Here is an 18,702-nt window from a genome sequence, read left to right as displayed (position 1 = left end):
ATAACATATTTTATACACACCAAGGTGGTTTTTAAGCAGGGTGTGATGACAGTGTCCTGTTTATTCTTTTATTTATTCATTGCACAGGATTTTACCTCCGCCATCCACTGTGCATGATTATTTTGTTTAATGTTCAGGTCTGTTTGAGCTTTGTCACTATCAGATATTTGCTGGGATCTCGCTCCTCTACAAGTCTATAATTAGCTCTGTGTGTGTAATGAGCAGGTGGATATGTGTGTGTGTGGGTGACCTTTTTTTTTTTTTTCTTTTTTTTTAATCTGAGGTGTGGGTAATGAAGTGGTTTTGTTTATGTGTATTGCCAGTGTTCCTTTAGTTTTTACCTCAACCTCATCATTTGTAATGTTTTTATGCAATGGTCTCCATGCTTGTACAGAAGCAAACGCACGTTCGTGTAGGATGTTGCAAGGTGCCACTGGAAAATACCCCAAACACAGATCAACACAATTCACGCATCACCAAACAATCAACCACTTGTGTCAGCAATTTCTTGTCAAATTCATAATTACATATATCAGAGTGGACATTGTATCTTCATGCCCATCCATGGGATCTCTGTTTTTGTAACAATAAACAGATTTATCAGTAAAATGCTGCTTTATTTTCTTTCATTTTTGAAATTTCTTTTGTTCCATTCTGGTTTGTGCATGTGATTGCACAAGTGTTGGAGTGAGTGTGTGTGTGTGTGTGTGTTCAGATGTATCACTGCATGCCGTTTGATTCTTGTTTCAAACTGTATTCATCCAAGGAGTCAAGGAGAATCACTATCATCATCAAGGATTTGAAGGGGCTGAGACAGTCTGTGGGTGTATACATAGCTGATCAGGCTGCTCAGTGCATGGAATGTGTGGCGACCACTAGGGCAGAGGAAGAATAGGGCACCCTCTTGAGGGGTGGTTTTTCAAACTACCTGACAGGTAACAACATAGATATTTGCAACACACTTTGCTGGACAACACGACACCCACCTCTGTTTAACATAACACCGGCATCGCTGCACAACATTAGACACTGACACACTGACCACTTCACAACACAGCATGGTTCTCTGCAACACACACACACACATGCTGAGATACAGAGATGAAAACCACACATTCACACAGATACACTCATTCACAGACACACGCGCACACATTCACACACACACACACATACTGTGAAACAACGCAACATACATCACCACTCAACAACAGAACAGTGTGCTAGAAGTCTCAAGCTGACTGTTGATGCCAGGTGAGGAGGAAGCGACGGCAGGTGGGGACCCAGGTGAGCAGCAGCTCCACGCTCTCCGTCCACTTGTTCTTCTCAGGTGAGGTCAGCGTTCGCAGGTTCTCACACTGCTGCAGCATCGCCTTCAGGAACCTGGGCACCCACAAGGAAAGACTGTATTGTATTGTGTGATTGTGTCGTGTCTTTTTTTTTTTTTTTTTTTTTTTTTTTTTTACATTATAGTTATTATTTATTTATTTATTTGTGTAAGCTTATCTATCATTGATTCACCTTTTCTTTTTTCTTTTTTTTTTCTTTTTTTTTTCTTTTTTTTTTTCCTCAAGGCCTGACTAAGCGCGTTGGGTTACGCTGCTGGTCAGGCATCTGCTTGGCAGATGTGGTGTAGCGTGTATGGATTTGTCCGAACGCGGTGACGCCTCCTTGAGCTACTGAAACTAAAACTGAAACTGACCATGACGATCAGAACAGCAGAGGACGGGCGCAATAGCCAAGCGGTTAAAGTGTTGGACTTTCAGTCTGAGGGTCCTGGGTTTGTATCTTGGTAACGGCACTCGATGGGTAAAGGGTGAGGATTTTTCCGATCTCCCAGGTCAACGTATGTGCAGACCTGATAGCGCCTGAACCCCCTTCGTGTGTATATGCAAGCAGAAGATCAAATACGCACATTAAAGATCCTGTAATCCATGTCAGCGTTCGGTGGGTTATGGAAACAAGAACATACCCAGCATGCATGCCCAAAAAAACGGAGTATGGCTGCCTACATGCCGGGGTAAAAATGGTCATACATGTAAAAGCCCACTCCCGTACAAGATGTGAACGTGGGAGTTGCAGCCCACAAACGAAGAAGAGAAGAAGAAAAGCAGAGGGTGCAACTGCTGTCCCGACTATAGTGGTGTGTGACTATGACCAGAACCGCAGAGGGTGCAACTGCTGTCCCGACTATAGTGGTGTGTGACTATGACCAGAACAGCAGAGGAGGCAACTGCTGTCCCGACTATAGTGGTGTGTGACTATGACCAGAACCGCAGAGGGTGCAACTGCTGTCCTGACTATAGTGGTGTGTGACTATGACCATCACAACAGCAGAGGAGGCAACTGCTGTCCTGACTATAGTGGTGTGTGACTATGACCATCAGAACAGCAGAGGAGGCAACTGCTGTCCCGACTATAGTGGTGTGTGACTATGACCATCAGAACAGCAGAGGAGGCAACTGCTGTCCCGACTATAGTGGTGTGTGACTATGACCACCACAACAGCAGAGGAGGCAACTGCTGTCCTGATTAAGTTATGTTTTACCATGACCATGAGAACAGCAGAGGAAAACAACAACAAAAAAACACAGCAGAGGAGGCAACTGCTGTCCCAACTATCTGGACTGGTGGGGGCATGGGGGGAGGGGGGGGGGAATTCTGGCGAGTGTGGGATTTGATCCTGCATGCTGAGATTCTCTCACTTCCATGGTGAAGGTGTTACCACTTGGCCACCACTCCACTCCACCCCACTGTGTGTGTGTGCTTGTGTGTGTGTGAGTGTGCTTGTGTATGTATGTGCTTGTGCTTGTGTGTGTGTGTGTGTGTGTGTGTGTGTGTGCATGTGTTGTTTGTTGTATGTGTGTGTGTGTGTGTGTATATTGTGTGTTTGTGCATGTGTGTGTTCATGTGGGTTCCTTTTTTGCATGCATGTGTTGTGTGTTCATTTATTTGACTTCACTGATTGCTTCAAAATGAAGCTCTCTTCAGCACAGCATCACTCACAAACTCACTTCTGCAGCAGCCTGCACTGGGGCGCTGTGAGAGAGGAGAAGTCAGGCAGACACTGCAGGCACCAGCTGATGGCGGCACACACAGCGCTCACCAGAATCCGTAGGCAGGGGGTGCTGAACAAAGCCACACACACCTCAGGTCAACACAGCCACACACACACCTCAGGTCAACACAGCCACACACACACCTCAGGTCAACACAACCACACACACACCTCAGGTCAACACAGCCACATGCAGGATCTTCAGTTTTTTTGTCTCATCTTAATGACTGGTATCCAGACCACCACATTCACACACAAACAACCTCAGGTCAACACAGCCACACACACACCTCAGGTCAACACAGCCACACACACACCTCAGGTCAACACAGCCAAACACCTCAGGTCAACACAGCCACACACACACTTCAGGTCAACACAGCCACACACACACCTCAGGTCAACACAGCCACACACCTCAGGTCAACACAGCCACACACACACCTCAGGTCAACACGGCCACACACCTCAGGTCAACACAGCCACACACACACCTCAGGTCAACACAGCCACACACCTCAGGTCAACACAGCCACACACACACACCTCAGGTCAACACAGCCACACACACACCTCAGGTCAACACAGCCACACACCTCAGGTCAACACAGCCACACACACACCTCAGGTCAACACAACACAGCAACACACCTCAGGTCAACACAGCCACACACACACACACCTCAGGTCAACACAGCCACACACACACCTCAGGTCAACACAGCCACACACCTCAGGTCAACACAGCCACACACACACCTCAGGTCAACACGGCCACACACCTCAGGTCAACACAGCCACACACCTCAGGTCAACACGGCCACACACCTCAGGTCAACACAGCCACACACACACCTCAGGTCAACACGGCCACACACACCTCAGGTCAACACGGCCACACACACCTCAGGTCAACACAGCCACACACCTCAGGTCAACACGGCCACACACCTCAGGTCAACACAGTCACACACCTCAGGTCAACACGGCCACACACACCTCAGGTCAACACGGCCACACACACCTCAGGTCAACACGGCCACACACACCTCAGGTCAACACAGCCACACACCTCAGGTCAACACGGCCACACACCTCAGGTCAACACAACACAGCCACACACCTCAGGTCAACACGGCCACACACACCTCAGGTCAACACGGCCACACACCTCAGGTCAACACAGCCACACACCTCGGGTCAACACAGCCACACACACACCTCAGGTCAACACAGCCACACACGTCGGATCAACACAGCCACACACACCTCAGGTCAACAAGCCACACACCTTAGGTCAACACAGCCACACACATACCTCAGGTCAACACAGTCACGCACATCTCACATCAACACAGCCACACACACACCTCAGGTCAACACAGCCACACACCTCAGGTCAACACAGCCACACACACACCTCAGGTCAACACAGCCACACACACACCTCAGGTCAACACAGCCACACATACACCTCAGGTCAACACAGCCACACACACACACCTGAGGTCAACACAGCCACACACCTCGGGTCAACACAGCCACACACACACCTCAGGTCAACACAGCCACACACCTCAGGTCAACACAGCCACACACACACCTCAGGTCAACACAGCTACACCTCAGGTCAACACAGCCACACACCTCAGGTCAACACAGCCACACACACACCTCAGGACAACACAGCCACACACCTCAGGTCAACACAGCCACACACACACACCTCAGGTCAACACAGCCACACACCTCAGGTCAACACAGCCACACACACACCTCGGGTCAACACAGCCACACACACACCTCGGGTCAACACAGCCACACACCTCAGGTCAACACAGCCACACACACACCTCAGGTCAACACAGCCACACACCTCAGGTCAACACAGCCACACACACACCTCAGGTCAACACAGCCACACACACACCTCAGGTCAACACAACCACATGTAGGATCTTCAGGTTTTTTTTGGTCTCATCTTAATTACTGGTATCCAGACCACCTCATTCACACACACAACAACTGTGTAGTGTGTAATGTTAAAACAATGACAGACACACACAGAGCAAATGTGGAAATGCATGCTCTCTCTCTCTCTCTGTCTCTCTCTCTCTCTTACACATGCACATACACACACATGCATCTACGTGCACACACACACACACACACACAACACACATGCACACAAACCACACACACACACACACACACACACACACACACACACACACAAACCCACACACACAATCAAAAACGACCTCAACAAAAGACACCCCACCACAGCAGGAGTTTCCTGAGGTTGTCCCTCTGTCGAGAGCGGAGTTGTTTGGCCGTCAGCTGCTGGTGCCTTAGCTGCACCGTGCTTTGCACCTGCCGCACCACGGTGCTGACCTCCTCCGTCACCCGCACGAGCAGCCCCACACACTCACTCTCCCTCATCACCCCCACCCTCTCTGTCCCCGCTTCATGCTGGGAGGAAGAAAAAAAAAAAGTGTACCATTTTCGTGAAAAAAAAAAAAAAAAAAAAAAAAATCGAACATATCAAACCTTGGTCTCATTCAATTCACACATGTGTGTGCCGCAAGATCCAAATGGCCCTTGTTAAAACAATCCTAAAAACAATGGAGAAAGTTAATTAAAAAAAAAATAATAATAAAAAAACCAAGAAAAAAAAACCAACCACTGTTGGTTTGTAAAATACGACTTACTTTTGATAAAAGGTGTCCAAACACTTATTTTACATCCAACCATTTCAATAAACCTTCTCCATTTTGTGGGCCCCTCCTATCAAAAGTAAGTCGTATTTTACAACCAATTTTTTTTTGTTTTTTGTTGTTGTTGTTTGTTTTTTTAACTTTCTCCATTTGTAACTTTACATCATCTTTCATTTTATCATCATAGCAATACTCCAACGATTTTTACATCATCTTTCATTTTATCATCATAGCAATACTCCAAGGATTTTTACACATCTTTCATTTCAACGATTTTTACACATCTTTCATTTTATCATCATAGCAATACTCCAAGGATTTTTACATCATCTTTCATTTTATCATCATAGCAATACTCCAAGGATTTTTACATCATCTTTCATTTTATCATCATAGCAATACTCCAAGGATTATTACACATCATTCATTTTATCATCATAGCAATACTCAAGGATTTTTACACATCTTTCATTTTATCATCAGTGCAATACTCCAAGGATTTTTACACATCTTTCATTTTATCATCATAGCAATACTCCAAGGATTTTTACATCATCTTTCATTTTATCATCGTAGCAATACTCCAAGGACTTTTACACATTTTTCATTTTATCATCGTAGCAATACTCCAAGGATTTTTATATCATCTTTCATTTTATCATCATAGCAATACTCCAACGATTTTTACACATTTTTCATTTTATCATCGTAGCAATACTCCAAGGATTTTTACATCATCTTTCATTTTATCATCATAGCAATACTCCAAGGATTTTTACATCATCTTTCATTTTATCATCATAGCAATACTCCAACGATTTTTACATCATCTTTCATTTTATCATCATAGCAATACTCCAACGATTTTTACACATCTTTCATTTTATCATCATAGCAATACTCCAACGATTTTTACATCATCTTTCATTTTATCATCATAGCAATACTCCAAGGATTTTTACATCATCTTTCATTTTATCATCATAGCAATACTCCAAGGATTATTACACATCATTCATTTTATCATCATAGCAATACTCAAGGATTTTTACACATCTTTCATTTTATCATCAGTGCAATACTCCAAGGATTTTTACACATCTTTCATTTTATCATCATAGCAATACTCCAAGGATTTTTACATCATCTTTCATTTTATCATCGTAGCAATACTCCAACGATTTTTACACATTTTTCATTTTATCATCGTAGCAATACTCCAAGGATTTTTATATCATCTTTCATTTTATCATCATAGCAATACTCCAACGATTTTTACACATTTTTCATTTTATCATCGTAGCAATACTCCAAGGATTTTTACATCATCTTTCATTTTATCATCATAGCAATACTCCAAGGATTTTTACATCATCTTTCATTTTATCATCATAGCAATACTCCAAGGATTTTTACATCATCTTTCATTTTATCATCATAGCAATACTCCAAGGATTTTTACATCATCTTTCATTTTATCATCATAGCAATACTCCAAGGATTTTTACATCATCTTTCATTTTATCATAATAGCAATACTCCAAGGATTTTTACACATCTTTCATTTTATCATCATAGCAATACTCCAAGGATTTTTACACATCTTTCATTTTATCATCATAGCAATACTCCAAGGATTTTTACATCATCTTTCATTTTATCATCATAGCAATACTCCAAGGATTTTTACATCATCTTTCATTTTATCATCATAGCAATACTCCAAGGATTTTTACATCATCTTTCATTTTATCATAATAGCAATACTCCAAGGATTTTTACACATCTTTCATTTTATCATCATAGCAATACTCCAAGGATTTTTACACATCTTTCATTTTATCATCATAGCAATACTCCAAGGATTTTTACATCATCTTTCATTTTATCACCATAGCAATACTCAAGGATTTTTACACATCTTTCATTTTATCATCATTGCAATACTCCAAGGATTTTTACACATCTTTCATTTTATCATCATAGCAATACTCCAAGGATTTTTACATCATCTTTCATTTTATCATCATAGCAATACCCCAAGGATTTTTTTTACACATTTTTCATTTTATCATCGTAGCAATACTCCAAGGATTTTTACACATTTTTCATTTTATCATCGTAGCAATACTCCAAGGATTTTTACACATCTTTCATTTTATCATCATAGCAATACTCCAAGGATTTTTACATCATCTTTCATTTTATCATCATAGCAATACTCCAAGGATTTTTACATCATCTTTCATTTTATCATCATAGCAATACTCCAAGGATTTTTACATCATCTTTCATTTTATCATCATAGCAATACTCCAAGGATTTTTACACATCTTTCATTTTATCATCATAGCAATACTCCAAGGATTTTTACATCATCTTTCATTTTATCATCATAGCAATACTCCAAGGATTTTTACATCACCTTTCATTTTATCATCATAGCAATACTCCAAGGAACTGTTGAAGGACTGAGACGGAGGGGACGTCTAAGACAGAAAAAAAAAATCGATAGACTGACAACATTGCAGAGTGGACAGGAAAACCATTTGCACAGACCCAGGCCCATGCAGACTTTGACACACAACCGACAGTATCAGTATCAGTATTAGTAGCTCAAGGAGGCGTCACTGCGTTCGGTTCAAATCCATATACGCTACACCACATCTGCCAAGCAGATGCCTGACCAGCAGGGTAACCCAACGCGCTTAGTCAGGCCTTGAGAAAAAAAATTTTTTTAATAATAAATAAATAAATAATTTTTTTTTTTAAATATAATAATAATAAATAATAACAACAATAATATTAAAATGAATAAATAAATAGAAATAAAAATAAAATAAAATACATAAAGTAAAAATAAAAAAAAACAAAAAATTGTTGGGAGGAGGGCGACGAGGTGAAAAACAGCAGGTGGACACACACACACAGAGACATAAACACACTCACACGCACACACACACACACACACACACACACACACACACACACACACACACACACACACACACACACACATACACACACAAACACACACACACACGCGCGCGCGCGCACTCACCTGCCACCTATACAGAGTGGGGATGTGCAGATGGCATGCCTTCCTCACTACGTCCATATGCAGTTCCAGACTGCAGCGTCCACCATGAGGGGCAGGGGAATGGGGGGTGGGTGGGTGGGGGAGGAGTGTACATAATGATATCAATAACAAAGTGTAACAATGACAAAGGTACATAATGATAACAATGACAATGTACACTGACAAAGGTACATAATGATAACAATGACAAAGGTACATAATGATAACAAAAGTACATAATGACAACAATGAGAAAGGTATATAATGATAACAAAGGTACATAATGATAACAATGACAAAGGTACATATTAATAACATAATCATAACAATAAGAAAAGAACATACTGATAACAAAGGTACACGATGATAACAAGAACATAGGTACTTTATGATAACAAAGACACATAACGATAGGAATAACAAAGAAATATAATAACAAAGGTACACGATAACAGCAATAACAAAGGTACATACTAATAACAATAACAAAGGTAAATGATAATAACAATAACAAAGGAAAATGATAATAACAATAAAAAGGTACATGATAATAACAATAACAAAGGTACATGATAATTACAATAACAAAGGCATTCACACAGCGATTAATAAAAAAACAAAGCAAAGGCAAAGCACTTTCGCACCCCAACTTTCGCACGCACGCATCGACTCTGAAACAAAGAGACCCGAAAGACAACGCTTATGAATGCAGTCGTGCAGACAAAGAACTACAGAAACTGTGTGCGGCAGAAAGATGGAAGGGTATGGAGGATCAAAGCTTTGTCTGACCAGGCGTCCTGATAATCTCACCTTTTCTGCAGCAAACAGAACGAGCGGTTCGGACGCTCAGTGCAGGAAGGCTGATGACACAGTGTATGAGTTTTCGCATACGCACCTCTCTCTCTCTCTCTCTCTCTCGTAAGTGTTATAATACCCCTTCCCATGCCCACCCCCAGTCCCCTGGTTTTGAATTGTGGTCCATGGCCAAAGTTCATTAAAACAATTTCGTTCGTTCGTTCGTTCTCTCTCTCTCTCGTGTGTGTGTTGTGTTGTGTTGTGTTGTGTGTGTGTGTGTGTGTGTGTGTGTGTACACATGTGTGAACAAGCATGTGTGTGAGCATGCCTGTGAGTCTGTTCATGAACCTGAGTGGGCTGTGTGAATCCCAGACTCACTTATGGACACACACACACACACACACACACACACACACAAATAAAACGGCACAGGCTGAAAGAAGCAGCACGGTTTAAGGCTTATGTACAGCATGAATAACTAGAAAAACCATCAAGAAACCATTTCCCATTCATATCATCATCAGACATCAAGACCGCTGGTAGCTGGGGCTGTAAACCCCCTCCATCACCCCTCCCCCCTACCCCCCACCCCACCCGCCGCCCCTTCCCCCCACCTCCACGCCCACTCCCCCCCCCCCACCCCAAAAAAAAACAACACCTCAAGCACGCATTAGTGGAAGTGACATTTGTTTTTGGTTTTTTTTTTATCCCACACTCATGCATACTGGTTCCATTAAAAAAAAAAAACAACAACACACACAACACACATACACACAAAACAACAACTACTAAATAAGCCAAGCGCTGTGTACCCGTGATGGTCAGGCTGGTTGTTGGGGTTCGGTTCTCCTTGCTGCCGCTGCAGTGAGTTCACCGTCTCCTGGGTTCTGGTCAGCAGAGCGTTGTCCTCGCTCTGCCTCCCTCCGTCCTGCCCCCTGCACACACACACACACACACACACGCGCACACACACGCACACATGCGCGCACACGCACACATGCGCGCACACATGCACACACACACAAACACACACACTCACTCACTCACACACACACACACACACACACACACACACACAAACACACGCACACACACACACACACACACACACACACACACACACACACACACGCACAAACACACACACGTTATCATTATTAACTCCTGGCAACACTAAAATAAGTAAAGGCAAGATAAGTGTTATCATCATTTCCTGCCAAACTCCGACAGTGGTTTTTACTCCCCCCCCCTCCACTAGACCTTGAGCGGTGGTTTTGGTGCTGGTCCATAATTAATCAAGATAAGAAGATAGACAGAGAGGTCCCATGGTACAGCATGCACAAGTGCAGTGTTGTTCTTGCCAGCAAACTTCTACAGGAAAATCCACTTTGATAGTAAAGCAAACACACTTGCTGAGAAAAAAACAACAACAAAAAAACAGGAAGAAGGGGGGAATGCCACTATTCTGTGGCAATGCTCTCTCCCTGGAAAGAGCAGCCCTAATTTCACACAATACTACAATACAATACAATACAAGGCAATACCAGGCAAGGCAAGACAATACAATACAGTACAATACAATCCAAGGCAAGGCAAGACAAGGCAATACAATACAGTACAATACAATACAAGGCAATACCAGGCAAGGCAAGGCAAGACAATACAAGGCAAGACAATACAATACAGTACAATACAATCCAAGGCAAGGCAAGACAAGGCAATACAATACAGTACAATACAATACAAGGCAATACCAGGCAAGGCAAGGCAATACAATACAGTACAATACAATACATGGCAAAACCAGGCAAGGCAAGACAATGCAATAGAGTATAATACAATACAATACAATACAAGGCAACACCAGGCAAGGCAAGACAATACAATACAGTACAGTACAATACAATACAAGGCTAGACAATACAATACAGTACAATACAATACAATACAAGGCTAGACAATACAATACAGTACAGTACAATACCATACAATACATGGCAATACCAGGCAAGGCAAGACAATACAATACAGTACAGTACAATACAATACAGTACAGTACAATACAATACAAGCTAGACAATACAATACAGTACAATACAAGGCAATACCAGGCAATACCAGGCAAGGCAAGACAATACAATACAGTACAATACAATCCAAGGCAAGGCAAGACAAGGCAATACAATACAGTACAATACAATACAAGGCAATACCAGGCAAGGCAAGACAATGCAATAGAGTATAATACAATACAATACAATACAAGGCAACACCAGGCAAGGCAAGACAATACAAGACAATTCAATACAAGGCAATACAAGGAAAAAGACGATATAAGACAATGCAAGACAATACAGTACAAGTACAAAGACAAAGGCAAAGAGCAGAGCACTCACTCCAGTGTCTGGTGCATCTGAGTCAATGGAAGTGCGGCCAGGTTTTCTAGGTGCTGCAGTAACTCTGCAAACTGCAAGGAAACCACAAGACCAGAGGACATCGTCAGGAAACACCAACAGACAAAGGAGACAGGCTGTCCGTCTCCGTACAGCATCTTCTTCTTCTTCTTCTTCTGCGTTCGTGGGCTGCAACTCCCACGTTCACTCGTATGCACACGAGTGGGCTTTTACGTGTATGACCGTTTTTACCCCCGCCATGTAGGCAGCCATACTCCGTTTTTGGGGGTGTGCATGCTGGGTATGTTCTTGTTTCCATAACCCACCGAACGCTAACATGGATTACAGGATCTTTAACGTGCGTATTTGATCTTCTGCTTGCATATACACACGAAGGGGGTTCAGGCACTAGCAGGTCTGCACATATGTTGACCTGGGAGATCGTAAAAATCTCCACCCTTCACCCACCAGACGCCGTCACCGTGATTCGAACCCGGGACCCTCAGATTGACAGTCCAACGCTTTAACCACTCGGCTATTGCGCCCGTCTCCGTACAGCATCAAATGTCAAGACAACACCATCCAAACACACTTGAAGTGCACACACATGCATGTTCAGTTCATAAACATTCAGTTCAGCGCCAGTGGAGACACACAGGCTCTTATGTAAAGATGGAGAACTGATGCCTTCAAAACAAAATGTGCCAGGAATATTGCATGCCAATGTGGACAGAAAATAACAAAATTAACATATTCTTCCTTGCAGTAAGATAAAAGAGCCCATTCCTATACTTTCCAACAACTCAGTGACAGTAATGTTCAACCAAATTTTTGGTTAGTTTATCTAAATGTCCAATAGCAGATTAGCTGTAAGTATTCTGACATTTGACTCTTTATCTGGTTTTATTAGTCAGTTGATTTTATGGTTAATTAATTCAATTCCTTAGTTTGTTTCCATCCGACGGGCGCAATAGCCGAGTGGTTAAAGCGTTGGACTTTCAATCGGAGACACCTGGTGGGTAATGGGTGGAGATTTTTTTCTGATCTCACATTTGTGCAGACCTGCTTGTGCCTGAACCCCCTTCATGTGTATACGCAAGCAGAAGAACAAATATGCACGTTAAAGATCCTGTAATCCATGTCAGCTTTCGGTGGGTCATGGAAACAAGAACATACCCAGCAAGCACCCTCCCAAAAATGGAGTATGGCTGCCTACATGGCGGGGGAAAAACGGTCATACATGTAAAAGCCCACTCGTGTACATTTGAGTGAACGTGGGAGTTGCAGCCCACGAACAAAGAAGTAGTTTCCATCCCCCAAATTTCCTTGATTACTATAAATTTCTAGTTCTTGTCACATTTGTAACTGTATACAGTTTGTTCATGTTCCCATACGCATACATACATACACTTTCTTTCTTTTTTTTTTTTTTTTTTTTTTTTTGTCTTTCTGTCTATAATCACTTCAGTGAACAGATGCCAAATCGATGACCAACCAATACATGCACATGTACACATGCACAATGAGATTTTCTCACAGAAATATGCATTCACAAAGTCATCTCAACACACACACACACACACACATATATATATATGTGTGTGTGTGTGTGTGTGTGTGTGTGTGTGTGTGTGTGCGTGTATCATATGTAACACCGAAAAAAGACACACCTGTGTGTCATGGTTTACTGTGTGTGTGCTAACAGTCAAATAAATACGCATACACTACAGACACAGATCTGTTTCTTTCAGTTCTATTCTAATTTATTCAAAGTTAACCCTCTCCACACGAACGGCGAAAGAGAAGACGTTAACAGCGTTTCACCCCAGTTACCACCATCAAAATATTGCAAGCGGAAGGCTCTCATACTGAAGACGTGAATGTTGACAAAGAATACCACAATTCTGACGACGGAAGCTAAAGGTTGGGTCATTCAGACACCCACTGGACATCCGAGGTGTCTGTGTAAGAGGAGAAGAGAGGACTGGCCGTACTGAGTGAGTTAAAGATTGAAGCATTCAAGGAGGGAGTAAGGAGTCTGGAAGAGGTGCTAACTGTGGTAAAAGGGTTGCCCAGACTGCCTAGTGGCAGGACGGTAGTGACTATTAAAAAAAATTTAAAAAAAAGAGTCTCATCCTTATGGGGTTAGTTTGCGTCTGGTGGCCTTGGTGGAATGGTGAGTTCTGGAACTATATAGGCATATGAAAAGATTACTTTTTTTTCATACTGGCATAATTCTTCTTATTATTATTACCTAGTCATTACAGAGTACACATCAAGTATTATTTGCTTGAAATATCATTGTCTCTCTCTCTCTCTCTCTCTCTCTCTCTCTCTCTCTCTCTCTCTCTCTCACTCACTCACTCACTCTCACACTCTCACACTCTCAGTGGTAAAGAAAATGTTGGAAACGTTGGGAAAGAATGAAGGTGGTCAAGAGAAAAGGTCAGGGGCACCTTATGCTGAAGGACGGCCACTGGATGAAACATTGATCTGTAGGACTGCACCCTGTGCTCCATCATCTGCAACACACACACACACACACACACACACACACACACAGAAAGATACACGCAGATACTTGTTTTTCATATGTCAATATCCATCTGATTTTATATTAATTATCATGTAATTATTTTCTACTGTCCCTCCTTCCGTCTCCATTACTTTCTTTTTTTCCATTCCTTTATTTATTTATTTATTCATTCATTTGTTCATCGATTATATTTATTAATTCATTGCTGTTGAGTGGATGTAGCATTTTGTGGTGTGCAACTATATACTGTATATATACTATACAGGTTCATATTCTGTGTACAACTGAAGGTGTTTCTGCTACTGAACGGAGTGTGTGTTTTGCTTTGGGAGTGCCCTAGCTTGCAGAGGGTGCAGAAGGGTATAGATACACAATACAATTATGTGTAGCCACAGTTTATGTACCTTCATGTCAGTCTGTGCAAGAATGTTCTTGATATGTTGCGCTCTGATTATTCTTGTTACTTTTTTTTTTTAATTGATTTTCTTTTTTGAGATGCTGTGGCAGAGTTGGGTTAGGTGTCGGACTTTTTTTTCTTTTTTTTTTTTGCTGCCCCATCATCTGCACCATTTCAGTGGCATTACTCCCACGCCGCTCATTTTGATTCCCCCATACACGGCCGCACCCGGGTTCGTCTGTCACAGTTCCTCCGTCGGCAGTCCGCAGGGAACCATCGATGTTAGGTCGCCAGGAGGCCACACACCAAAGGAGACCCTGCACTGCTGCTGAGTCACTTCGGTGGTGTTCAGTGGTGCCTGTTCTGACTCAACGTACTTAGAACACCACCTACTAAGCCCCCTACTAACGACAATAATAGCTTAGCCACAGAGCCAGACTGAGTGAGCGTCCCTCCAGGCGTCAGACTTTTGATCCAATGTTCACCAGTGATCAGATTTGGCAGCCCGGTTTCGGCATGGTGTTGTGACCTTGGGAAAGGCACTGCACTCCGATTTTCCTCACTCATATTCTTATTCTTGTTGCTTATAGTCCAGCCGAACGCACAGTGCCATATCTGAACAGTCAAACATTACAAATGCGCAACCACGTCAACACAAAAGTGTCACATCTATAAAAAAAAACTAAAAAAAAAACACTACGACAAACCCACAAAACACAGTTCATGACACAGTATCCCAACCATTTAGCTCCTTACGGCAAATAAGACCAGACCATGCTGAGGACGCTAGCCATTCCACTTAATTTATCATCCCCAGATCACAAAAAATCGTAAAAAATGAAAAAAAAGCAATACTTTAAAGCCAAACAAAAAATACATAAAAAAGGCCATATAGGCAAAAAACACTGCAGAATGGGCAGTTAGTGCCCATCCCAGTGTTTATATCTCACTTCCTAATCGCCAGAGCAAACCAGCACAGATAGTACATCACAGACTGCGGAAAAGAGAAAAAAAAACCGATCTTCTGCTTGCGTACACGCACGAAGGAGGTTCAGGCACTAGCAGGTCTGCACATATGTTGACCTGGGAGATCGGAAAAAATCTCCACCCTTTACCCACCAGGCGCCGTTACCGAGATTTGAACCTGGGACCCTCAGATTGAAAAAGTCCAATGCTTTTAACCACTCGGCTATTGTACCCGTCTGGAACCTTTAGCAAGTTTTCAACCTTGTGCTGTGACTCACCGTGCACTGGGTGCAGTCCAGCAGGGCAGAGAGAGGAGACAAACGACGAGCCAGAAAGACGGCGACGTGCAGGAAGGGCGTGACAACGCTGTCGTCCACAGCATGGAACTCCACCTCCCCGTGACTCAGGTGGTCTCGAACCCTGGGCCCCTCCGGGTAGAACAGCACGTCGTGAAGTAAGTCCTGAAAAATACTTGTTTGTTTGTTTGTTTTTTTGTTGATGTCGTTTTCTTCTGATTACTTTCCCCTGCTATTGTTAATGTTTGTCAATCGCTATCGTTAATCGGGTTTTTTTTTCTTGTTCTTTGTAATATTTGAATTATAAAAAAAAAGTGAAAAAGAAAAGAAAAGAATATGTTGGAACCAAAAACAAACAAAAAAACCATAAAACACTTGTCACCCCAGTCATGGAATTTCCTGATAGAAAGGATATAAAGGATTTTTTTTTTCTTCTTAAAGATGTATTGTGACGGATAACAAATCAGTTTAAATGACCTTGCCATCATCTGCTGATGAAATACATCTATTTCCCAAACTAAATAACATTTTTACGATACTTTTTTTTTTTTCTTCTTTTTTTGATACTTGGCTGACTGGTCAGTTCCCTTTCCCAAACTTACATGGTACACATGTACCACCAGTTCCCCTTCCCAAACTTACATGGTACACATGTACCACCAGTTCCCCTTCCCAAACTTACATGGTACACATGTACCACCAGTTCCCCTTCCCAAACTTACATGGTAAACATGCACCACCAGCTCCCTTTCCCAAACTTACATGGTACACATGCACCACCAGTTCCCTTTCCCGAACTTACATGGTACACATGCACCACCATTTCCCTTTCCCAAACTTACATGGTACACATGCACCACCAGTTCCCTTTCCCAAACTTACATGGTACACATGCACCACCAGTTCCCTTTCCCAAACTTACATGGTACACATGCACCACCAGTTCCCCTTCCCAAACTTACATGGTAAACATGCACCACCAGCTCCCTTTCCAAAACTTACATGGTACACATGCACCACCAGTTCCCCTTCCCAAACTTACATGGTACACATGCACCACCAGTTCCCTTTCCCAAACTTACATGGTACACATGCACCACCAGTTCCCTTTCCCAAACTTACATGGTACACATGCACCACCAGTTCCCTTTCCCAAACTTACATGGTACACATGCACCACCAGTTCCCCTTCCCAAACTTACATGGTACACATGCACCACCAGTTCCCTTTCCCAATCTTACAAAGTACACATGTACCACCAGTTCCCTTTCCCAAACTTACATGGTACACATGCACCACCAGTTCCCTTTCCCAAACTTACATGGTACACATGTACCACCAGTTCCCTTTCCCAAACTTACATGGTACACATGCACCACCAGTTCCCTTTCCCAAACTTACATGGTACACATGCACCACCAGTTCCCCTTCCCAAACTTACATGGTACACATGCACCACCAGTTCCCTTTCCCAAACTTACATGGTACACATGCACCACCAGTTCCCTTTCCCAAACTTACATGGTACACATGTACCACCAGTTCCCTTTCCCAAACTTACATGGTACACATGCACCACCAGTTCCCTTTCCCAAACTTACATGGTACACATGGACCACCAGTTCCCTTTCCCAAACTTACATGGTACACATGCACCACCAGTTCCCTTTCCCAAACTTACATGGTACACATGTACCACCAGTTCCTTTCCCAAACTTACATGGTACACATGTACCACCAGTTCCCTTTCCCAAACTTACATGGTAAACATGCACCCCCAGTTCCCCTTCCCAAATTACATGGTACACATGTACCACCAGTTCCTTTCCAAACTACATGGTTCAATGCACAACAGTTCCCTTTCAGCTTATGGACTGCCCACGTTCGGCTCCAAATGGAATGGTACACATCAATTTTGTCCAAACCTTCATGTCAGTCTGTGCAAAATGTTCCTTGATATTGCCTTGATTATCTTGTACTTTAATTTGTTTCTTTTTGAGATCTGTGGCATGGTTCAGTGTCACTTTTTCCTTCCCCTTTTTCTTGTACTCATGCCCCATCCCTCCCATATTCATGGTTACTCCCACCGTATACCTCCCAAACGCCCACGGTTCTCTGTCACAGTTCCTCTTCCCAAACGTTATGGTGCCAAGCACACACCAAGGACCCTTCCACTCATGAGTACTTCTTGTTCAGTTGCCTGTTCCTGATCAACTACTAGAACACCACCTACAGTTCCCCTCAACACAATAATAGCTACACAGACCAACTGAGTCTCCCTCCAGTCAGACTTATGACCAATGTCACCATACCAGTTTCACCTTTCCAATGTTGCCCTTGGTAACACTGACACCGATTTCCTCACTCATACTTACACTTGGTTAACCACTGAACCACAGTCCCTTCCCAAACATTACAAATGCGTCAACCACGTCAACCAGTTCCTATCCAAACAAATAAAACA

At 42.7% G+C, this 18,702-nt stretch overlaps 1 protein-coding gene across 1 annotated transcript in view; it reads right to left on the bottom strand.

Annotated features, from left to right (window-relative positions):
* Positions 1-251: 251 nt before the first annotated feature.
* LOC143296614 (endoplasmic reticulum membrane-associated RNA degradation protein-like) overlaps positions 252-18,702 on the bottom strand; it is a 39,699-nt gene continuing 21,248 nt past the window's right edge. Inside the window, exons 11-18 of the mRNA XM_076608643.1 lie at positions 16,220-16,402; positions 14,499-14,564; positions 12,046-12,116; positions 10,462-10,584; positions 8,837-8,906; positions 5,340-5,530; positions 3,015-3,128; positions 252-1,383 (exon numbers count right to left, since the gene is read on the bottom strand). Coding sequence (XP_076464758.1) covers positions 1,233-1,383; positions 3,015-3,128; positions 5,340-5,530; positions 8,837-8,906; positions 10,462-10,584; positions 12,046-12,116; positions 14,499-14,564; positions 16,220-16,402 — 969 coding nt within the window. The 3' untranslated portion in view covers positions 252-1,232. The remainder of the gene's footprint in view (positions 1,384-3,014; positions 3,129-5,339; positions 5,531-8,836; positions 8,907-10,461; positions 10,585-12,045; positions 12,117-14,498; positions 14,565-16,219; positions 16,403-18,702) is intronic.

Source organism: Babylonia areolata, chromosome 21 (genome assembly GCF_041734735.1).
Source record: "Babylonia areolata isolate BAREFJ2019XMU chromosome 21, ASM4173473v1, whole genome shotgun sequence".
Lineage (NCBI taxonomy): Eukaryota > Metazoa > Mollusca > Gastropoda > Neogastropoda > Buccinidae > Babylonia > Babylonia areolata.
The sequence above is the reverse complement of the archived record's forward strand: the minus strand, read 5'-3'. Positions and strand labels throughout refer to the sequence as shown.